Here is a 25,377-nt window from a genome sequence, read left to right as displayed (position 1 = left end):
TCACCGTGTGGGCGCGCCCCTTGGCTCATTCAGTTGACCCGGCTTGTCAGTCGGACGCGCTCATTGCCAACTCGTCGATTTTATGCGACCGTCTCGTCTTGCCCACCGCGCGCCCCAACGACTCGTCCTCAACTCGTCAGTTAAACGTCCCCATCGTGTGCGCCCAACTCACCAACATGCGATGATGACCTGGAACCTTACACTACCTTACCCTACCATGGTAAATATAAACCTACCCAACATCCCCTCAATCTCATATCTTCATGGTAAATATAAACCTACCCAACATCCCCTCATTCTCATATCTTCATATTGAGAAAATTTCTTGTGTTTTAACTAGAGTTGTTATCCTCTCGAATGGATTTCAATTCCCTTAATTGTAAGAGAGCCCGAAGGATATGCATTAGTCGAAATAGCCATCACTTTGATTCACAATTCACCGTGATTTAAAAAAAAATTATTAAATTAAAATTGGAAATCCATTCCCCTAATTAAATTCAAGTGTTTTGGCGCAAGAACATCACATCCAATTTTGGTGTTTGTAGGTTTTAAAATTGGAAATCCATTCCCCTAATTAAATTCAAGTGTTTTGGCGCAGGAACATCACATCCAATTTTGGTGTTTGTAGGTTTCGCTACTCAGTATCGTTACTCACAGCTAAACCGAACTCTAGGTATACGCAGGTAACTCTCGTGGATTTGAATCTCCTCAGCCGACCAGGCGGACATGGGTATGAATATTGTACTTACTCCAAAGATATTCGAGTTCCTTCCTGCTTCTGGAATTTAATTTAGTGCCTTCTCATCCTTCGTTCCGTCGGATATCTGATTGTCTGCTATGCCATGTTGTTGTTTTCTATTTAATACTAATGAAAATATGAATGCATAGTTCGCTGTATGTAGATGCAATGCTTTGCTTGAATTCTGCGCGTGCTTGTTTTCATGTGATGTGAGATTGTGCATAATTACATAGCTCAGTCAGCATATTCCTTTATTACCGGGAATTCAGCTCCTCCTTCTGTTACTCTGTGAACACACTACATATTCTTACAGCTTGGTTTCCATCAAAGGGTCTCTCCGATCTTTGAAAATGGTTATGGATGATATTCTTTTAGACTGTTACAGTGGCAGCAAAGGGAAATTATAAATATATATGTTGATAGTCGGTATTGTTTGTGATGCGTACAGGTAAGGGTGAAGGTGAATCTGAATCACCTAAACAACAAGAAAGGAAAAATCTCATGGGGGCCCGTCAATGCCAAGTATGTGACAATGCACCGTCCAAGTACAAGTGTCCAACTTGCTTCATACCATAGTATGTATGTTCTTCACCCTCATTTTGCTTTTGTTGTCACGATACATCTTCTTTACTATAGAGACTGTTTTTAGGGGCAAGGATCCCAAAATCAACTTTCAGTTTTCAGATAGAAAAGATATATACAATCTGTAGAGTATCCACCGACCCCCTTTGGTATTTATTAGCTGCATACCCAAACATCTGCCTTAATTTCAGTATCGAATGATTTTGGACTGAAATTTTGAGTCTCTTTCTGTATATATATGAACTTAAGTGTAATCGACATTCCATCGTTTTTGTTACCAGCCAAAAATTATACTCTTAACTACGGTGGACCTCGTGCAACAGTATCGGGGTTACTAATACTCCACATAAAACAGCTATTTTCTGTCAATGGGGCTTGCCTGGTTGGCAAAACCTGGGTGGTGTTAATGCCCCAACCCAGGTGCAAGTGCCCACAGTTACATGTTCACCCCTTGTAGGCCACTAATGCCAGTGCCTGTTATCGTGTTTGTGTTTGTGCTTGGGGCCAGGTGCAAGCTCTGGATGAATTTGGTGGAATAGTACTTCCCACGTGTGGCTTCCTAGCCAAAAGATTCTGATTTGAATGTTACAAGCTGGCTACTTTCATTGTAGTACTTGTGGCATTGGATAAAAGGAAGCGGGTGAAAAAAACAGTTATTTCCGATTTGTGATGCCATTTTTTCCCTCAAAGATTCTATTGATGTCGAAATCAACATAGCCGATATTTTTTATTTTTCCAACTTGTTGTAAATAATCAACGATCTTCCTATAGTAGATTTAAAATTAAAGGTTATAAAACAAAGGACCTGTCCGACTAAAGTTTAAAATCTTGGGAAATGACTAATAAGAGACAAATGTAGTTTGGCCGGAACAACTATTCACTGCTATGGGTCAGCATCAAATCCGTTTTCCCTTTATTGATCCTTATCATATCAATATTTCAGCTTCATTTTAGATATATGGCTTGAATCCTTTTCAACTTGGACTGCAAGGTCAAAGCAATAGCTGCATTTTAGTCCATCGTGTCAATTAAACAGCTTGTAATTATCCTTTACCAACTTTAGGATTACTTCCATGATACTTTTTTGAACCATGGAATTCTCAATCTTCAGCTTGTTGAAGGAGATTTCCAGTTTGCCCATTGCCAAACAAAGAGAGTTGAATAGAGTCATGGAACAGGATGTGACGTACGTCTGTTATGGTGCTACCCAACCCACCTACAGCATCTTCCTTCAATTCCCTAGCCAGGGCATTTACTTTTGGTTTTGCCCTAGGACTGGATGAGCAACCAACCTTCTTTGAAGTTTGGAATTCCATTGTTGCAAGAAAGAAGCAAGTGCAAAGAATCAGAATTTTTATAAAGGATGCAAAGGCTTTCCTACTACGTCTCTATTTAAAATATTGGTGAGACCAATTTCATAACTTCATAAAAGATCAAAGATTGATTATAGCTGTCTCGTACATTGACCAAGGATTACTTTGTTTTAGATCATGTGTGGTTAGCAGCTCTCATGTGTAATAGCTTCAGGCATGGCTCATCCCATGAAAGAATGGAATCACCTTCTTTTTTCTGCAAACCAGGCTGATTAAAAAGTAGGTAATTTGTTGTATTCTCGTTGACCTTGTTAATAATAGAAGTATTTGGTCCCACCTCACCTTCTCGTTGGCTTGTTGAAGGAGACTTCCATTTTGTTCTCTTTAAAATCCATAACTTGGAGAATATCTCTTTAGACTCTGAATCTAAATTTCATACTTGGGTTTTTAGGCCGTTAGATATCTTGCCAATATTCAAGCAGTTTCTAGTTTAATTTTTTCCAGGTATATTGCTCCTCAATCAAAATGGTATCTTTCCTAAGTTGTGGAACTGTAAACGTTCCTTTTTCTAAGAACCAATCAATACTATAACCAGACAATTCAGGGATTCTTGAGTCTGAATTAGTGATGTATGCTGATCAGGCAGGAAGTGTTACAATGTTTAGAAATAATCTGCTCTGTTAGTGATAGTATTATTTGGGAACAACTTTTTACTTATTCTTAGCATGAATAATGACTAATGTGTTTCACCTCATATTGTATGAGGTTCCACTTTGTGATTCTCATCACATTAATGGAGATTTGTTGCTGGTTCCTTGGAGGTCTTTGGCTTGGGGGGGTTTCACTTCTTCTTGGTTGAATGATTATGCTTGCTGCTTAGTGGTCTTCTCACATGTGCATCCCTTGTTGAACACCCTTGGTTGCACTTATGGATGGTTGTGGAGCAAATTATCTCATTATGATATGGTTTGCTGTATATGCTTATCTGGGATAGGGATGATGGTTGTAGCCTACCAGTGCCCACGGGGTTAGATGATGGTGTAAGGAGGTAGATGTTTTATGTTGTTGTTGATGTTTCCTAATGACTTGGTGTGTGGATGGATAATATTGATGTTACTGAAGGGGGGTGTGTTTTACATGGTTGTCATGTGTTTGATGTGTGATGGGGAACACACTTGATGATTGGATGGGTTAACTCTTTGTTATGCCCCCTTCTTTTATGATGTTGCTTTGGTGGAATGATTCATGTTGCCTTTATCAGATTTTCCTAGGTGATTTAACTTAATGATGTAATCTTTTCTAGATATCACCTAGGGGTAAATGTGTTTAATGATGTTAGTACCCTCATTGATGTGTTATTTCCTAAGTTTGAGTTAGAGCGGGTTTGGGCGGTGGTGGTCCGAGGGGGGTGTACTACAAATGATTTTGATGGTAATTTAACCTTATTTAATGGTTAAATTAATCTAATTATCTAGATTAAGGTTAACTTTTAATAGCTTGGGCATCCTAGTTCACTAGCCTCCTTTTCACGCTTGAAGGGGTAAGGTGGCATATTACATGCACTTACTTCGTCATCTTATTATATTTGGACATATCCTTGGAGCATGGCTGCTTGGGAGCAAGAGCGGGGAGCGACATTTTCAAAAGTTCCTGGGTTGGTAGCGATTTTGGGAGGAAATTTTATATAATATATATTTTTATATATTTGATGCATATATGTCAACAAAAGCATGTAGAATGATGAATTAGTGATAAAAAACATAAAAACATGGATTAAACCATATAACATCATTCATCTAGTAGTTATAATTGTCATCAACCACTGGTCCACAAATTACAAGTTCTCATTTATTTAACATGTAACCCGCACATAACCAATAGCATCGAGTGCAATCCATCTATAAACTGAAAATACATCAACAAATAGGCTCTAGATGGCCTTTAGCATCCAAAAAAATCATGCTACAACAAATACCTACATATCATCAAAATCATTGCCTTTCATGGGATCTTTGTCATTAATATCACCCTCTAAGCATTAACATAAGATAAAAAAAACGTAGCATGTCAAGTCAAGATTTTGTTTGAGTGATGGGTACATTTTTAGTAGGGTGATGATAGAGGAGTTCAACAACTAGTGTCACTAACACCAAGGTACATAGAGGGCTTGGTGCTCTTGATTAAATACGAGTTCCATACCCTAGTACATGACAATATCCAATGGAAACATTACTAGGCTAGGTTCTAGATCTAATATTCTGTGGCTAGATCTAGATCTAATCTTATCTTCTGCCTTATTTCTCTGCGGCTGGGGTCTATGAGCAAGTAAAATATGGCTCTCAGCTTCGCGAAAATAGCTGCTGGCTCATCCGCTTCTGGAGGGCAAGCTCCTGTCCATATCGTCAGTGAAGCCCCATCTCCAACTGTCCAGGTGGTCCAAGCCTCACTCGATGAGGCTTTAAAGTTTTCCGAAAGTGCCCTAATCTGCTGGTTCAATGGTTTTTGGCCACGGCTGACAGCTCTCCACAACTGGATCTCAGAGGTATGGAAGCCTGTCATTTCTGATGAAATTAATATCTACCCCTGTGCTAGGGGTTTCTTTATAGTAGATTTTGAAAATCCTGAAAGCAGACAATGTATTCTAGATTCCGGCCCTTGGTTTTGGGAAAAATCAGGCCTATTCATGAAGCCATGGAACCCATCATTCGATCCCTCTACAGCAGTCATAACCTCAGCACCAGTTTGGGTGAGATTGCCAAGCCTACCCTTGCATCTCTGGAATCTCTCTTTGCTAAAAGCCATTGGAAATGCAATTGGGAAATTTTTTTATAGGTGCCCAGAAACAGAGGAGTATGCTAGAACCACCTATGCACACATTTGTGTGGAAATGGACTTTAGCGCCGGATTCCTAGCTGAAATAAACCTAACAAGTAAAGACTATGTGTGGAACCAGAAACTCGATTATGAAAGTGTCCTCTTCAGATGTCGATCCTGCTTTGAGACAGACCATCTAGCCAAAAATTGCCCAAAAGCCTCCCAGAAAAATTCTGCTAGAAAAAACCACCACAGATCTACATGGTGGGAAGGAGCACAAAAAGAACACTACACTATCATCAAAGAAGAATACTCTAGAGAAAACTCTGAATCACAAGAAATCGGGCAAGAAAGAAACAACTCTCAAGACAAGCAGGGAGAAAGCCCCGCCCAACAAATCAACAGCTATGAGGATTCGAATACCGCACAAAATAAATCTTCATTTAACAGCAAAGCAGATCTCCTAGACCAAACTTCTTCTCCGACTATCTTCAAAAGGACGAACACAATAGATCACGAAGCTAAGACACCAATGTCCCAAGAACCAGAAGAGATGAAGGAGATGCAAGATAAAGGAAGTTGGAAGACTGTAGAGAAAAAAAAAGAAAGCTACAACACCAATCTCGCCAAGAAAGACGAGGAGCTAGATAATTAAAAACTAAGAAAATTGTAGGTCCGATAGACCAATTTGGTCTCAGTAGACGTTAACCACCACCACCACCATCATCATCAATATCCCCAATCCTAAAATCTTAAAAAACTGATAAGTCTGCTGGATTTTGAGTGAGATCTAAAATTCTACTTTCTCCATATGAAATCCAATGAGGTCGTAAGTTGTAACCACTCTCAAACATCCTGACATTTCATGGTAATGCTAAAAATTTAAGTAAAAGGATGCAAATGAAAGATAAAGGAGAATGTCACTTTTACTTTAACATTACCATGAATTGCATATCAATACTAGGGCCATAAGCTTGAACAGTAGGCTGCCCCATGCAATTTTTATTTATTTTTATTTTTTTAATGCTTATGGAATGTCTTTGCGATTTTTTTTTCAAAGAAAGCTAGGGAGCGATTTTTCTTTTTGTGGGAGCGTGCTCCCGGGTCACTCCCAATGTGCTCCCGCTTGGAGTGCCCTTCGAGAGTGGATTCGGGGGGGTGGGGTGCTCCCCCGCAGCCCTGCCTTGGAGGGAAAAGCTTTGGAGGCATTTCTTGCTATTCTTGGAGGTGTATATTTATTTAGTTTATGAAGTTTTGGCATGGTCAAGACTCAAAACCCTAATTTGCCCTTATCTCCTTGGATTTGTATTTTAGGAGTTTGTCCACTTACTATGTTGGGGTTTAATTTCTTCCTCTTGCACATTCATCCATGGAGTTGGTTGCCTTGGGATTTGCAAATGTCGATTGGTTGCGTGCATCTTGTGGACTACTTTCTATTTTTGGAGGATGGTTATGGAGCACTCTCTTAGGAGGAATATTTTTATTGTTATATCACTCAGACACCTTGGAGGGTGCACTTTGTGAGCTCTTCTAGGTGGACTCTTGAGCACATCCTCCTAGATTGAATACTACTATATTAATTTTGCATCATCCATTTTTGGAGGACGAATTCTTGTGGACATCTTGCATGTTGATCTAGTTCTCATGCATATTTTTTGGTTGTACACCCTCTCTTGGAGACTTTTGATGTAACTTCTTTCCTATTTTTGAAAAAGGATGAGTTCTCTAGGAGAGGCTTTGTTCCATATATGTTTGATATTGTTGCTTATGGATCTAACTACTCCAATATTTTACATTTTGTTGACATTGTCATGGAGTTAGTTAGAAAGATAATGTATTTTATTGTATGAGAGACTTAACTCACTCTATATAAAGAGGAATTTCTCCATTTCATTCGAAATTGGCAACTAGAGATTTTGGAGTTATAGAAGTGATGAAATATTGAAGCTTGATGAAGCTCCCTTGTATCACCAAGATTGTTGCCTAATGATGACATGAGGTATAGCTTTTTACTTTGGTGTAAAGTTGAATGCTTTCATTGCTGGGAAAGTATATATAAATCTTTTTGTTTCAATTTAAGATAAAGGCCTAAATATTTTTATTTAGGAGTAAATCAATGTGAAGAGGCTTCTCCCTTTTGATTTACTTGTGTTTTCTATGTATTGCCCTTTTTGTAATAAACCAATGACAAATTTTAATTAATAATTCAAAATTAATACACGACTTCTATGTTTTGTTGATGAATGGTACCTACCTTCTAGGGCCTTCCCATGATTTATTTCTATGTAATTTCCAGCATGTACTTTAAAGATTAATATCATAAAGTGTAGTGTACAAGGGTAATTTTGCCCTAGGTTTTCTTTTAGGCAACTAGGGTTTCACAAACTTCTTTTCTCTTCAAATAAAGAATCAACATAAAAGTGACATGCAATAAAGTAACATTCAATAAATAATCTTGCACTTACAGTGATGCGACCAATCATACAGATTAGAGCTATTCAATGTTTCAACAAAGAAGACGAAATCCAGATTCAATTGTTCAAGTAAACCAATCTTCTTAGTATAGTTTCCAAATAATCCTAAATAAGCATTCAAATGCAAAGAGGGAGATAATAGATCTCCATATCTAATCTACCGACCAAAACTTCAATACTTTGACTCTGACCAAAAAATAAAATGATCTCTTATTCTGCTACAAAGCTCTCCGCTATACAATTGTGGTTCGAAATGTTACGTGCTACCTCAAGAAGATTATGGTTAACTGAAGGGCGGTCTGGCTATGTTTCGGCCTTGAATTACTCAGACAGTTCCTGTGATTGCTTCAGGGGGCCCTCCGACCTGTTCCAGGACTACGACCATCCCAATTTGAACACGACCTACCTTGAATGATTTCATTTTATGCTCAAATTGGTTATTCTATCCTAATCCTGCCCTCAGAATTAATTAGCATGGCCCATAAATGTACTCAGCTTGTCTTGCTATAGATGGACTTGTCTTAGAAAGAATTTGCCTATCTTGATGAGCCTCCTCAGACCAGAAACTTCCTTCAACGATCCTGTGCCAGAACAAGTAGAAAATAGGAAAATAAAGAGAAAATAAGTTCATCAACTAGGGTGGAATCTTTCACCACCGAAACTGATAAGAGAAAAGGGGTCTTAAAACCCTCAGAGCCTCAGGTTCAAGAAAGATAGAGATAATTGATCTAATCAATGATGATCCAAATGAATTCAACCCTCTTGTATTTATAGATTTCCTTGAGGGGATTCTCTCCTTAGTTAATTGAGTAAAATTCACACCAAACCTCAACTTTGGGTTTCTTTGCCCAACTACCCCAAAACTTGCCCTCTGTTGCCCAAACATTGGGTATTTTTGGGTTTTCCCCTTTATCAAGGATTATAGCCTACGGGGATTGATGGGCTACTTTGTCTCTTGGGCAATTAATTCCTCAGGAACATTACAGTCCTCCCTTCCCAACATTGCTTGTCCTCAAGCAATGACAAGTTCTGTTGCTGCTGACATTGTTCTCCTTCTTTGATGTTAGAAATTAGATCAGGTGGATGTTCAACCATTTCGATGGTTTCTTGAAATTCATGCTCCTTATAACCATGTTGATCATAATTTGCTCAATGTTCCTTTCTAGTACTTTTAGTTCCAGATATTGGCTTCCCAACATATCGTGTAGGCATATTTATATCTCATTCAAGAGTAGTCATTTGCTTAATCAGATCCATTTCAAAGGTACTGCGTATTTTACTAGAGCTTCTGGCTATGCATGGCAAGACCAAGTCTGCAAAGTCTTTCTTTATTGCAAAATATTGACTTTGGACGTAGCCTCTTACATTAGAATCATTGAGTGCAATACCAAATTGGCCAAGTGGAGCAAGAAGATTAATGTTGTTACTTCCAACAAAATCTTATGGCTTTCCCATAATTGTGCTGGCAAGACTTTGCTCGCCATGGTGGTAAGTGGCATGCTCCAAGACATAACCTGAGAATTGAGCAACCTTTGCTTGTGTGACAAAATTTATTTTGAAAGAACCAAATTAGCCATGGAAAATAGGATCAATTTCTTGTTCACAAAGCCACTATACTTGATAAGCATCTTAGTCTGGTCCAAATATGTTCCCAACTCAAGCCAATTTTTCTTATGCTTGGCCAATTTTTTGAAATACTCCTTGCCCTCTTTCGAAGTACTTGTAACCAAACCTTTATAGTACTTTATGGTCCATCCTGATGCTAATCCACCCAAAGATTCTCTCCATGATTGATACTTAGGCTTGGTGTAAAAGGACCAACGTTGCACGAAGTGGGGATGAAATGGGGACAAAATGGGGACGTTTTTTGGAAGCGGGGATGCAAAAGCGTCATTTCCCAAAAATCTAGGAAGTGAAGCATCTACTATATATATATATATATTTTATATTTTTTTTGCATTTATATTAAAAAAAACATCCCAAATACCAAATTAGTTGTAGAAGACATGAAAACATGCATATTTTTACATAAATCAAGATAGATATGGCATCCATGATTCCATTGTACATCAATGATTAATTATTCGAGCATCAACCATCTAGATTCTAGCAATTACAAACATACATCAAATTTTTAAGCATATTATAAAACATAAAACATTTAGAAGATAAAATCATCAAACATTCAAGTAACTTATCTAGCAAGTGAGCAACTGTCAACATTAGTCATGTCCAAAATTCAAATAATAATGTTTACAAAATAGGCCACTTGGACACCACCAAGACTCAAGTACACACTGAACTAGGAAGAGTAAGACAAAATAATTCAAATTCACAACAAACCTACAAGTCTAATCTACAACAAAAGTAGTAAACTGTGAATATATCTACTAATCTCTCCTCCTTCCACCATGAACAGTACGTGGCGGTGGGCCTCCACGTAATGGCAATGAAGAAGATGGTGGTTGTGGAAGTTGTGGCACTGAAATTGATGAAGATGAAGCCCCTGCTGTTGGTGTTGAAGCATGGAACTTGGGAACCAAGGGATCAGATGGAGGTGGCATCTCAACTCGATCATCATCATCCTGGATAAGAGCATCCTCTAATTGCTCTAATCGCAACACTCCATCCTCCAAATTGGTTCCTCTGGATTTCTGTTCCAAACCTTAAGGTCTTTATTAGTCTTTGCATCATCACAGTAATGGGACAACAATCGCAAGTTGTAGTGAACATAAACCAAGCTCTCTGCCCGGTCTAAATTTAACCTGTTCCTTTTAACACTATGGATGAAAGAATAAGAGCTCCAACACCTCTCTCAAGAAGAAGTGTTTACCACCTGTGATAGCACTTGCAATGCCAAAGTCTGTAGAAGTCTTCCACCACTCAAGAGAAGAAAAAGTCTCTTGATCTCTAATTGCATGCATGCTCCCAAGTGGACCAGTGCTAAGCGTATAGTTGCTCAACTGTTTCTGCACCATGGTAACCTCCTCATCAGGGACTAATTTATCCAATGCTCTCATATAACTAGATAGAAACTTTGGATCTAGGTGTGGTTTTCTCCTGCTCCCCCCCCAAGTGCCGGTGTTGAAAGCCATGATGGATGATATGTTAAATTTTGGTATGTTCTATGCTTAGAGCAATTTACTTCAATTTTTCATATTAGCGCAATGACGATATTCATATTAGCAATCACATCAGCATGATAGTAAAGTGCAGATAGAACATAAACATAAACAGTAGAAGACAAGCCAAGACAAGAGGACACAAGATGTGGCACCAGCCAGGAACAAAACCCAATGTTGGGAAACCCTTGATCAATTCTTCTTATATTCTTCAATAATTCAGCAGAGAGAGAGATAGTACAAATACACAAATCTGAGATTTTATGACAGTAGTAGAAAGTACATCATTATGACAGTATTCAATCATGAAGAGTGTTGTGGAATGTCTTGGTGCAACATTCCTCCAATTGCTAGCTACTCTAGCAATTCTGGTTAGGGCACAATATGTAGCCCTAAACTCCCTTGACTATGATGAATGGCTGATCTGATAAGGGCACTTGAAGTCCAAAACAATCTCCAAACAGTGCTAAGAAAGCAGCCCCAAGGTAACCCTTGCTATGGTGCTATGGCCTATGGCCTAGCACATAACAACACTAAAGAAAATGTCTTCAAAACATCATCAACGCAACAACACTTTCAATCATCTTAACTATGTATGAATGCTGATCTATGGAGCAGACTTCAACGCATTCCTTCAATGTATAACAGTGGCTTATTACCTTAGCAAACAATCCTTACGACATGCCCATACCAACTTCCTTATTACACAGTCACCTACAGCAAACATGCTGTCCATCCATGTATCTTAATGCTGAGTTAAGTCACTTTCTTGTTGCGTTCAAGAGCTACCTTTGCTGTGGTTTAGGGTTCCCTTGCTGGCTGTAGATAGTGACCCGAACATCCCTTGCTGCGATTTAGGCCTGCGTATGATGCCTTCTTGACTGCGGCATAGACTAGGCTTTGTAAACAGCTGCTAAGACCAGTGTTGCAGGAACCACCCCCCGCCCCCCCAAGGATTTAAAGGCAGATCCACGTCTCGTACGGATCCGCCACCGATCCTTCGGCGGAACCGCAGATTGGAAAATCGGATCCGTGACTCCTTTTTTGGTGATTCCTGCAAATTTGGATTCGTGGGGCCCGATCCGCAGTTCCTATTATCCGATCTGCGAATCTAGAAAGGATCGAGTGCGGATTTGTGGAGGTTCAGGCGTGTATCCACCGCGGATCGCGAGCGGATCCGAGAGAAGGTGGACGGTTCCGTGGGTCTTTTTTTGTTTTTTGTTTTTGGAAATTTCGAGTTGTTCTGTGAGGAACTACACTTTTCGAATACTCCCAAGGTACCCCTAGACACTTCCTAGATGCTCCCTAATGGTAATGTTAAATTCTTAAAGTAAAAGTGACATTCTCCTTTATCCTTCATTTCCATCCTTTTACTTAAATTTTTAACATTACCATGAAATGACTAAGGATGTTTGAGAGTGGTTCGAACCTCATCAGACTTCATATGGGGAAAATAGAATTTCATATTCCATTCAAAGTTCAGCAGACTTAACAATTTTCAGGATTAATGGGATTGTGGCATTTCATTGGATTATATCATGTATGAGGGCATGTGATTGGCATTTAATCAAGAGCAACAAGCCCTATATGTACCCCAGTGTTGGTGTTATTGATTGTTGAACTCCTTTGTCACGGCCTTAGCAATTATGTACCCTTCACTCAAGTCAAAATCATTGATCAGGCATGTTAACTTTCTCTACCATATTATAAGTTTTGGATTAAGTTGTTTGATCAAAATTAGGCAATGTTGACTAAAATCCCTATAGAATTGAAGTAGAGGCAAAGGCTAGACAAGAGGAGAGGAATCTAGATTGTAGATGGTTGATGCTGGAATAATTAATCATTGATGTACAATGGATGCCATATCTATCTTGATTTATGTAAAAATATGCATGTTTTCATGTCTTCTACAACTAATTTGGTATTTTGGATGTTTTTTTACTATAAATGCACAAATATATATATATATATATATATATATATATATATTATATATATATATATATATATATATACGCTTTCGAGACGCTTCGCTTCCTAGATTTTTGGAAAATGACGCTTCCGCGGCCTCGCTTCCAAAAAATGTCCCCGTTTCGTCCCCACTTCGTGCAACATTGGCTAAGACTCTCCATTAACTGCGTATAAGTGTCTTTTTGCTGGGGAATAAGGGCTTTACAAACAGCGGCTAGGGCATCATTCTGAACTGTGTATAAGGCCTTTCCTTGACAGCGTTTAGGAGCCTCTTTAGAGCTGCGAATGGATCTTTATTGACAGTGGATTAGGGCTACTAATTAGGCCTCCTTTTTGCTGCGGAATAAGGCCTGCGGTTAGGGCACTAGGGCTCCTTCCAAACTGCGGCTATGCCTTCTTTGTGACTGCGACTAGGGCATGGCTAGATCACCCTTTTGGACAACAGCTAGGCTTCCTCCTTGAGCTGCGAATATGACTCCCTCTTGACAGCGTATAGGGGCTTCTATTAGTTGCATATAGGTCTCCTCTTACCTGCAAATAGATCTCCTCATAAGATTGCGGCTAGAGCTTTCTTAGAAGACCCTTTCTTCACTACATTTAGGGCTTCTCCCTCTTGATCTCTCTAGCCACCAAACCCAAACAAGTGGAGAGAGATCTTAGGAGAAGTGTGTGTATAAAATGACTTGAAGACCTCTTCTATTTATAATGCAACATTGAGGATAAGTGGGGATAATTTGGTTACTGGCCATCAAATAATACAAATAAATTCATATCTCCATAAATACATGTCAGAATTAGATGATCTTTAGATCAATCCTACACCTCTCGAAGAGAGGAATCGAAGAAAAATATCAATTGCCATAAATAAGATGACCCACATGGAGTTTGGCCCTAGTTTCCAATTTTAACACTCCCTTTCAACTAGGGAGAACTCCATCTGCTAATCCATCTGCCAGTTCGTATTATCTTTGCCATCAAGGCAGTGCCCTGCACTGCACTGCTCTGCTTTGCTGAACTATGAAGAAGAAGAAGTGATCGAGAATGTATCATACCATTCCCTATTGACCCGAAGTCAATCCCAGATGAAAGAGAGTGTTTAATACCACTCTTACTGATCCGAAATCAGTTCCAAATAAAGAGTGTCTCATACCACTCTTACTGACCCGAAGTCAGTTCCAATTGATCCCAGATCAATATCATCCTAACATATGGAGTACGGTAATACACGATGAGTCCATCGATAGTATTATGGCTCCTATCCTCATTTCCCTACTCATTGGCCAGATGAGAGGTACTTCCCATGAGTCTCAGACTGCATGGGTAGGATGTCTCAGTAGGAGAAGGATGAACCACTCATCCTGCCTACATGTCACCATGGGGTATCCCAGGGGAACGCTGAACCACTCACCCTGTACACAACAAATCACTAGGGGAAGGATGAACTACTCACCCTATGATTGTGTCTCAGCAGGAGAAGGATGAACCACTTATCCTGCCTATATAGCAAACCACTAGGGGAAGGCTGAACCACTCACCCTATGGTTGCTCATCGCTCCAAGAAGTACCCCATGCCCCTAGAGCTCCTAGAGCTCGATATATCATACAAGGCCCTTAGGAGAGGGTCTCTCCACTACTCCTAGTCGTTCTCGGAAAGTCAAGAATTTGATCTTTCCCAGGGGCTTCATCTAAATATCGACGACCTGCACATCAGTCCTAATGTGATAGTGCCTTATTGCTCCTTGCTGTACCATATCCCGGATAAAGTGGTACCTGATGTCTGTGTGCTGGGAGCGATCATGAAATACAAGATTCTCTGATAATTAGATCCCACTCTGGTTGTCACAGAGGATCACGGTGGTATCCAACACGTGTCCAAATAGCTCACTGAAGAGCTTCCCCAACCAAACAACTTCACACGAGACCATACTCGCAGCTATGTATCCGGCCTCAGCGGTGCTCAAAGAAACCGACTTCTACTTCCTGCTCATCCAGGATATCGAAGCAGAACCCAAAGAGAACCAACACTCAGAAGTGCTTTTGCGATCCTCCACACTACTTGCCCAATCAACATCAGAATAACAATGCAGCCTCACAACTCCGACAGTGTATCTTAGTCCATGAGTGATTGTGCCTCGAAGATATCTAAGAAGATTCTTGGCACCAATCCAATGTTAGTGATGAGGGTCAGCCATATGTTGGCTCAACATGCTAACTGCAAAACATATATTCGGACGGGAGTTCACCAAGAACATTAATGCTACTATGAGTTGACGAAACTCAGAGGCATTTCCCAATTCAGGTCTGGCAGCACTACTGCATAACTTCTTAAAGTTAAGCTCCATCGAGGTAGTCATGGGTTTGCAGTCCACCATTCCAAATTCGGAATCCAACTCCCTCTTACTTTTGCAAATGAGAGGGTCTGCACCTGTCAGAAAGAGGTCATCCATATGAAGTACCAATATGAGAGGTCTATCATCCACAACCTTAAAGCAAAGGTTTGGATCGGCTTCACTCCTAGTGAATCTCAACTTCATCAGCTAGCGGTCAATCCTCTCATACCAAGCTCGGGGTGCTTGCTTCAAACCATAGAGAGCTTTCTTCAAACGTGCATACATGAGATTCCTGATCATGAATCTCAAACCCCTCGGGTTGTTCCACATCTGTGGTCTTGCTATTACTTGTAAGTTTTCCTTCGGTACATCTCGGACATGTACCTTCATGCTCTTCTTTGAATTTAGGCATTCCTGTCACCATCTGTCTCACATCGGGTAGGGCCTTACAATGAAGATAGGTAGACCTCCGGTGCCATTGAAGACATGTGTCACACGACATGGTCCCCAATGGACTTCCTGTAACTTGATACAAAGTGCCAACCCTGAACTAGTGCGGTTCAAGTGATAACTGATAATGCAACAAACTATAAGGCAACAGGAAACATTATTGAGCGTACTCATCCACACATCTTTTGGTCTGGGTGCTTGGTGCACACATTGAACCTTTTGATGCATGATAATGTGAAGCATAAAGAATGTGGATGGATTAATGAGCTTTACAAGAGAGGGAAGCAACTCATTAAATTTATCACAGGGCATACAAGGGTAAACTACTTTTATGGCACTTACTCCAAGTTGCAATTGCTTAAACTTGCAAAAACAAGATTTGCAAGTTATTACCTTACCTTTAGGCGGGTGGTGAAGGTGAGACAAGCTTTAACTAATATGGTGACCTTTGAATCATGGGAGGAAATTAACACTGATAGAGATGGTGCTAATGTAGCCAAGGACACTATTCTTGACATGTTTTTTTGGTCACATATTAAATATGTTTTGCGATTCACCAAACCAATTTATTACATGATCAAGTTTGCAATTCAAATCGAACCAATAAATGGGGAGGTGTATGAGCAAATGGATAGCATGTTGGGGCAGATTAAAGACACTGTTGAGCCTAGAGATATCACCTTGTACAATTATATTTGTGCAGAGGTGGAAAAACAATGGGATATGCTAAATGTTCCATTGCATGCCTTAACATATGTTTTGATAGCTAAATACTATCATGTTAAAATTGGCAACTAGGGCCAAACTTCATGTGGGTCATCTTATTTATGGCAGCTGATATTTTTCTTAGGTTCCTCTCTTCGAGAGGTGTAGGATTGATCTAAAGATCATCCGATTCCGACATGTATTTATGGAGATATGAATTTATTTGTATTATTTGACAATTTGTTAAGGTCGACCAGCAACCAAATTACCCCCACTTATCTTCAACGTTGCATTATAAATAGAAGAGGTCTTCAAGTCATTTTATACACACACGTCTCCTAAGATCTCTCTCCACTCGTTTGGGTTTGGTGGCTAGAGAGATCAAGAGGGAGAAGCCCTAGACGCAGTGAAGAAAGGGTCTTCTAAGAGAGCCCTAGCCGTAGTCTTATGAGGAGATCTATTTGCAGGTAAGAGGAGACCTATATGCAGCTAATAGAAGCCCCTATACGCTGTCAAGAGGGAGTCATATTCGCAGCTCAAGCAGGAAGCCTAGCCACTGTCTAAAAGGGTGATCTAGCCATGCCCTAGCCGCAGTCACAAAGAAGGCATAGCCGCAGTTTGGAAGGAGCCCTAGTGCTCTAACCGGAGGCCTTATTCCACAACGAAAGGAGGCCTAATTAGTAGCCTTAATCCACTGTCAATAAAGATCCATTCACAGCTCTAAAGAGGCTCCTAAACGCTGTCAAGGAAAGCCCTTATACACAGTTCAGAATGATGCCCTAGCCATTGTTTGTAAAGCCCTTATTCCCCAGCAAGAAGACACTTATACACAGTTAATGGAGAGTCTTAGCAGCTGTTTACAAAGCCTAGTTTAGGCCGCAGTCAAGGAGGCATCATATGCAGGCCTAAACCACAGCAAGGGATGTTAGGGTCACTATCTACAGCCAGTAAGGGAACCCTAAACCGCAGCAAAGGTAGCCCTTGAACGCAGCAAGAAAGTGACTTAACTCAGCATTAAGATACATGGATGAACAACGTGTTTGCTGTAGGTGACTGTGTAATAAGGAAGTTGGTATGGGCATGCCATAAGGACTGTTTGCTAAGGTGATAAGCCATTGTTATACATTGAAGGAATGTGTTGAAGTCTGCTCCATAGATCAACATTCATACACAGTTAAGATGATTGAAAGTGTTGCTGCGTTGATGATGTTTTGAAGACATTTTCTTCAGTGTTGCTATGTGCTAGGCCACAGGCCATAGCACCATAGCAAGGGTTACCTTGGGGCTGCTTTCTTAGGACTGTTTGGAGATTGTTTTGGACAACTTCAGGTGCCCTTATCAGATCAGCCATTCATCACAGTCAAGGGAGTTTAGGGCTGCATATTGTGCCCTAACCAGAATTACTGGAGCAGCTAGCAATTGGAGGAATGCTTCACCAGGACATGCTGCAACACTCTTCATGATTGAAGACTGTCATAATGATGTACTTTCTACTGCTGTCATAAAATCTCAGATTTGTGTATTTGTACTATCTCTCTCTCTCTGTTGAACTATTGAAGAATATAAGAAGAATTGATCAAGGGTTTCCCCACATTGGGTTTTGTCCCTGGCTGGTGTTACATCTTGTGTCCTCTTGTCTTGTTTTGTCTTCTACTGTTTATGTTTATGTTCTATCTGCACTTTACTATCATGCTGATGTGATTGCTAATTTGAATATTGTCATTGGGCTAATATGAAAAATTGAAGTAAATTGCTCTAAGCATAGAACATACCAAAATTTAACATGGTATCAGAGCTGAGGTGAAGACAAAGCCCAAGCAAGAGTGAAAGAGCAATCATTGAAGATAGTTGGACAGGTCAAAGGCTCAATGGGTTCCTCATCCCACTTCCCAGCTGAAGACAAGCTCCGTGAAAAGTCTGACTATCACGGATGGAAGATGTCTCTTGATCTGACATTGGAAGAACAAGAAGTGTTGGATTATGTGAAGGGTAAAATCCCTGAGCCTCCATCAAATGCACCGGCTGCTACAAAGAACAAGTACACCAAGGCGAAGAAGATTATCAAAGATTCCATTGACAAGTGTCTGGTGGCCTACATGTCTGATTTAAACACCTCCAAGGAGATCTACGACAAATTGGTAAGCATGTTCAAGGTTAGTGATGCAAATCAAATTTTGTTCCTCAAAAATAAGTTGAAGGATATTAAGAAGGGCAAGGACGAGGATATTCAATCCTACTTCTTAAGGATCACCGAGATCAAGAATGATCTTCTATCGATGAACGAGTTTTCCTTTTCCAAACACGTACCTTTCCATCGATGAACAAGTTTTTAGAGGCACATAAAACAAAGTTTCAGAGGCAAGACAGTTCTGAGATATCCGAAGTTCCTGAGGCAATATAGGTATGTGGCATCCAATTTTGATATGACACTATAACCTTATTTGAAGACTGAACCAGAAATCTAAGCATATATTTGTTCTTCTCCAAGAACTCACACACAACATTCAAGTTATATATCTCTGAAGTCTACAAAGCATAAAGAAGGATGAAAGGAAAAGGAAATAATCTGAAGTATCCTTGCTCAAAACAAAAGGAGAAGTTCGTTATCTTTGAGACATAATGGTTCATTGTATAACGGTTTGATATAGACATACGAAAAGTTTTAGAAGTATAGTAGTGCTAGGAAGACTATTATCTATGAAATGATGCAAGCTACAAGAAGGACATTATCCCTGATGATGCGAGGAGACTAGTATTTTTTTGTGCAATATTAGCTACAGGAAGAATACTATTTTGTGGAAAAAAGACAGACCTATGACATTATTTGGCTCATTAGAAATTTGAAATTTGTCCTATATCATGCCTCATTCAAAACGACATTCAAATTTGTGACCAATCTGAGCATATTTGCGATAGATCAAAGCATATGAAATTTATGAAAGTTTGAGCAAGATAAGTAGGTTAAGCTTGAGAAGAAGATCCAAATTTGTAAGGTATCTCCTTGAAGGCATCAATGATGACACCAAATAACACTAGTCCAAAATTCGAGCACTACATATCAAATGTATCCAAGCAAGCTCCCGTGGCTATACTTTTCCCTATACGAAGAAGTATGCTGATAAAAGAAATCGAAAGTTTGAAACTATCCGAAGCTTTTGTGGAGGCATCCGGATATTCTATTGCAAAAGACATCCGAGCCTTCTATGGCACTATGGTGACACTATGAAGACTAAACCTTTGGGGGGCGAGTCTCCTTAAAGAACAACACTAATGTTGTCAAGGTGAAAGCATCATTCTACAACTTTGTGACCACAAGTTTTAAGCATAAAACAATGTGTGGCATGTCTCCAAGACATGCAATAGTACAAAATATATTTCCGAAGCAGTGATGTTTGTAGTCTATGGAAGGAACTAAAATTTGTGGTAAAGTGTCTGAATCACTGAAATCTATATCTTAGATATTTCTATGAGAAAGAAAGAAGATGAATATGCAGAATCTCCTTATAACAAGAAATGTGATTAGGAATCTGAAGCTATATGAAGCATATCTATGTGACACTAGTATATGAAGCAGCTATACTACCAAGACTTTGTCCTATACATAGAAGGGGTATTTGCATCAGCAAAACCAACCTATCTGATACACTGAAGTCTGCAAGATCTAAAACACCTATTTTGGAGGAAGATGACACATGTCTACTGAAGAAAAAGGTCAAGGGATCAAATCTCTCCGAGTATAAGGTAAGATTGGAGAAGGTGCATATAAACCTTGTTCATTTGTAGTGCATATAATATAATAATCTAATGATCTCTTGTAAGATAGCAATGCATCATAAAAGGGCCTGTGTAGAGATCATTGACATGTTAGCATTTGAAGTATCTCCTTGCATATGTAGACTAGGTTTTATGATCAAGGAATGAAATCTCATGTATAGAAAGCATGTAAATAACATCTCTAGGGTTTTGTAACTAACTCAATAGCATGCTTGTAGAATTTGCATTTCCTAAAATGGAAGATCTTGAAGACTTTGAAGAAACTAGGGTTTGTAAACCCTAGCAAAAATTTGAGTTAGAAAACCCTAGGAACAAAAACCCTAACTAATCGTTTTTGCTATAAAAAGAAAACCTATCTCTTGTGAATATCAGGAAAGACATCATGATATGAGGACAAAGTTGATGAATAGGTCTAAGATTAAGAAGGAGTTGAATTTCTTCAAATAGAAGTATTTTACACCTACTTTCTTTAATTATTATTGTTGCTATTTTGTCTATGCACTTTGCCTTTGTTCTTTCATAGTCTTATAATAAAGGTTGTAGGTCAAGAAAAGTTCTATCTAGGCTTGACTAACAAGTGGAAGAATTGGAAGAACGTAGCAAAGCATGAAGACAAGAAGAAATCAGTTTGAAGTATGCATCAAAGAAGTCAATTCAACGTTGCTTGGAAGCGGGAGCGGGAGCGGGAGCGGGAGCGGGGAGCGACATTTTCAAAAGCTCCCGGTTTGGGAGCGAATTTTTATATATTTTGATGCATATATGTCAACAAAAGCATGTAGAATGATGAATTAGATAGAAAAAGCTTAAAAACATGGATTACACCATATAACATCAATCATCTAGAAGTTATAATCTTCATCAACCACGTCCACAAGTTACAAGTTCTCATTTATATAGCATGTAAGGGTGCACATAACCAAAATAACATCGAGTGTAATCCATCTCTAAATTGAAAATACATCAACAAATAGGCTCCAGATGGCCTCTATCATCCAAAAATATCATGCTACAACAAATAGATACATATCATCAAAATCACTACCTATCTTGGGATCTTTGTCATTAATATCACCCTCTAAGCAATTAACATAAGATAGAAAAAATGTAGCATGTCAAGTCAAGATTTTGTTTGAGTGATGGGTACATGAAGGTACATAGGGGGCTTGGTGCTCTTGATTAAATATGAGTCCCATACCCTAGTACATGACAAAATCAATCGAAACATTCCAATCCCCCCAATCATGAAATCCTGAAAAACTAATAACTCTGTTGGATTTTGAGTGAGATCTAAAATTCTACTTTCTCCATATGAAATCCAATGAGGTTGGAACCACTCTCAAACATCTTGAGTCATTTCATGGTAATGTTACAAATTTAATTAAAAGGATGAAAATGAAAGATAAAGGAGAATGTCACTTTTACTTCAATAATTTAACATTACCATGAATTGCATATCAATACTAGGGCCATAAGCTTGAATATTAGGCTGCCCTACTCAAAAAATCTTGTTTTTGTGAAAAGAAATTGCGTTTGGAACATCTTTGTGACAATTTTTGTGAAAAAAACCAGGGAGCGATATATATATATATATATATATATATATATATATATATATATATATATGTGTGCTTCGGGAGCAATTCGAAGGGGGGGGAGCTGCTCCCTCACAACCCTGAGTCAATTAGATGGCAGCATGAAAAACAAGGCTTAATGAAAGGAGTTCACCTACCTCAGTAGGAAAGAGGGAGCTCTGAATGGTTTTATTCAAGAAAACATTGATTAGGTTGACAGTATTGATAGAGATACTACTGATGATTGGGAGCTGATATGATTTCTTGAAGAGCGCGAAGTAACTCTATGATTGAAGATGTGGCGGTTGATACAATCAGTGGAGAAGAAGTTTGGCTCCATAAAATATCGTGTTGAACTACTTGATGACATGTTGGATTCAAAGTTGGATAAAGATTGTTAGAAAAACCAGGAAGGTTGTGTTAATTTGGTAGCGTAGTGACAAATTCCAACCATGGGACTAGATTCCTCTTTTCGAGAGGACCAATTTTGACTGTTAAAGCGCTCAATTTGGACAAGGGAACGTGTACTTATGAAGAAAAGCTCACATATGCACATTTGGACAGGTCAACGCTCATAGGAAATTGGTCACCCTTGGAAGCCTATAAATTCAAGTGACCTCAGGTTCATTGGTCATCACCAAGCATCATCTTCTTCTCTTCTACATTAATTGGTTCGCACAGGTTCGAAATTACAGGTTTCGAAACTTGCACGTGTTTTAGGGTTTTGGTTTATGACCGCAGGCTTGTCAAAGGCAATTTTCGGCTATAACTGCGAGCTAGCAGGCTCAAGGGTGCGGTTGGAAGGTCTCAATTGCATGCACAACTCTTCCTCCATGTGGTTGGGCTCTAGGGATAAATTTTGGCATTTGACCACAGACAGGAAAAGTTGTCTTTGATATACATTGATGTTGGGAACATATTTTTGAATGTTCTTGGGTTAATATTGCTTGATGATTTTGTATTGGGTTCATTGTACTCTTTGCTGAACATTTTACGACAATCTAATAGAAGAAGAATTTTCAAAGGGTTTTCCCCCTTGTGGTGTTTTTCCCTGGTCTTTGACCAATCTAGTGTCTCTTGTTGATGTGTTGATTGTCTCCTTTGTCATTACATTTCCCAGTTCTAACTTCAATTACTGTTGATGATTGGAAAGATTAATTGTTATTGAAAAGATTGCTAAGTGAAGAATTGAATTGGGCTAAAAGTAATTGAATTAGCTAGAGTAGTGTGAAATTAACATGGTATCAGAGCTAAGGTGAAGGACAAGCCCAAAAGGAGGCAATCATTGAAGCAATCATCTTTGGAAAGTTGAAGAAGCCTATCTAGGCAAGTCAAGATGTCTTCCTCTTTCTTCAAGGAACATGAAAAGTTGGGTGACTCATCTAACTTTGTTGCATGGAAGATCAGGTTGGAGATCATAGCTGAGAACAATGATATTTTGGAATTCATTCAAGGAAAAGTGCTTGAGCCTCTAGAGAATGCTTTTGCTGCTGCCAAGAACAAGTACAAGAAAGGTGAGTTAAAAGCAAAGCAAATTATAGCTAATGGTTTAGAAGATAGTCTATTTGCATATGTTGGAAATTTGAGAAAGTCTAAGGGCATGTATGATAAGATAATTGTTATGTATGAAGTCAACAATTTGAATGAAATCATCTCCTTGAAAGATCAACTCAAAGACATGAAACTGAATAAAGGAGAGTCTATGTAATTCTACATTAAGAGGATATCTCATCTTAGGGCTCAATTGCAAAGAGTTGGAGAAACTGTGTCTAATAGGGAATTGGTGATTGTAACTCTTAGAGGTCTCCCTCCCATTTGGGAAACCTTCATTACTACTATAAGCAACAACAATACCTTCCTGTCATTTGATGAGATTGTTGGAAATCTCACTCAAGAAGAATCAAGGATGATATCAAGAGGAAGGATTCAAAAGCATGAAGAGGGAGAGCCCATTGCATACTTCACTCAAAACAAGAGAAAGGAAAAGGAGATCCATCAAAGTCAAGAAAGACTCCTCTTCGAAATTCAAAGAGAAGGAATGATAGAACATCGTCTCACATTGAATGCTACAATTGTCACTAGAAGGGTCATTATGCTCGAGATTGCCCCAAGAAGAACAATGGTCCATGCTACAACACTAGAAGCAACAACAATATGTTTGATGATTGAAGAAAAAGAGATGACCGAAGGAATGGTCGCAATGGAAGAGATGAGAGAAGAAGAAGAGATGCCCTAAGTGATCATGAAAAAGATTGTTGTCCTCAAAAGAAGTCAAGATACTCCAGGTATGAAAGTAATGTTGGCAATCAATCTGAATATATTCTTATTTTTTCCCTTACTAGTTCCTCTCCTTCGAATTCGTGGGATAGTTGGTTGGTTAATAGTGGGGCCACTCATCATTTCTCTAGGTATAAAGAAGTTCTCTCTAATTTGGTAGAGAGGGAGTCAAATTTGAAAATTATTCTTGGAGACAACTCCACTCATCCTATTAAAGGCTTTGGGTCCGTCAAATTTCATTTGGATTCTGGGGAATCTATTTTGCTCCATGATGTGATGTATGTGTTGGGATTGAAGAAGAATTTGGTATCAATATCTGCTTTGGAAGACAAAGGGATGAGGGTTGCCTTCATTAAGGGAAAAGTTATTACTTGGCCTATTGGATCACCTATGAGAGATGCATTCACATTGGGATCGAGATTTGAAGGATTCTACAGGGTTACTGGAAGACCTCTTCTAGCATTGGTCCATGATATTGACCATTTAAGCGAGCTATGGCACCAAAGATCGACCCATTTACATTATGATGCTCTTCTGAAATTGAAGAAATGGTTTTTGGTATTCCAGGAAAGAAGACAAGGGGAGTATTCCCCTCTAGCGAGAACAAGACAAATGACATCCTCCATCTCATTCATTCTGACTTATGTGGTCTGATGCCCATACATTCTATTGGTGTCCATCTCTATTACATCACTTTCATTGATGACTTCTTAAGAAAGACATGGATATATTATTTGAAGCACAAGGATGAAGCCTTCGAAATGTTCAAGGAGTTCAAAGCTTTGGTCGAAAATCAAACAGGGAAGAAAATCAAGATATTTAGGTCTGACAATGGTGGAGAATACATTTCGAATGAGTTCATCAATTATTGCAAGAAGGAAGGTATCAAGAAAGAGACGATTGTGCCCTATACTCCCGAACAAAATGGAGTAGCTGAAAGAAAGAACAAGTCTATTGTAGAAGCTTCTCGTGCCATGCTCCATGATCAAAAGTTGCCAAAGTTCCTTTGGGGAGAAGCAACGAATGTTGCCGTATATGTTTAAAATAGGGTGCCTCATTAAACATTGGATAACAAGACCCCCAAAGAAGTGTTCACAGGTGTCAAGCTCGATGTTGGCCATCTCCGTATCTTTGGTTGCCTCGTATATTTCCATGTGTTGAAAGTCAAAGAAACAAGTTGGAAGCCACAAGAAGGAAAGGTATGTTCCAATGTTGCGGTGGAGTGCCCCCCCCCGATCTTGCTCCCAATCCGCGC

The 25,377-nt window shown here is 39.2% G+C and overlaps 1 protein-coding gene across 1 annotated transcript in view; it reads left to right on the top strand.

The window, feature by feature from the left end:
- Window positions 1-470: 470 nt before the first annotated feature.
- The window catches only part of LOC149167905 (uncharacterized), a 169,746-nt gene continuing 144,839 nt past the window's right edge, over window positions 471-25,377 (top strand). The window contains exons 1-2 of the mRNA XM_089431613.1: window positions 471-730; window positions 1,188-1,314. Coding sequence (XP_089287739.1) covers window positions 727-730; window positions 1,188-1,314 — 131 coding nt within the window. The 5' untranslated portion in view covers window positions 471-726. The remainder of the gene's footprint in view (window positions 731-1,187; window positions 1,315-25,377) is intronic.

Source organism: Pinus tabuliformis, chromosome 5_1, assembly GCF_031772625.1.
Source record: "Pinus tabuliformis cultivar Carrire ecotype Pingquan chromosome 5_1, CPIR1, whole genome shotgun sequence".
In the NCBI taxonomy this organism is placed as follows: Eukaryota; Viridiplantae; Streptophyta; class Pinopsida; order Pinales; family Pinaceae; genus Pinus; species Pinus tabuliformis.
This window is presented reverse-complemented; position numbering and strand designations above follow the sequence as displayed.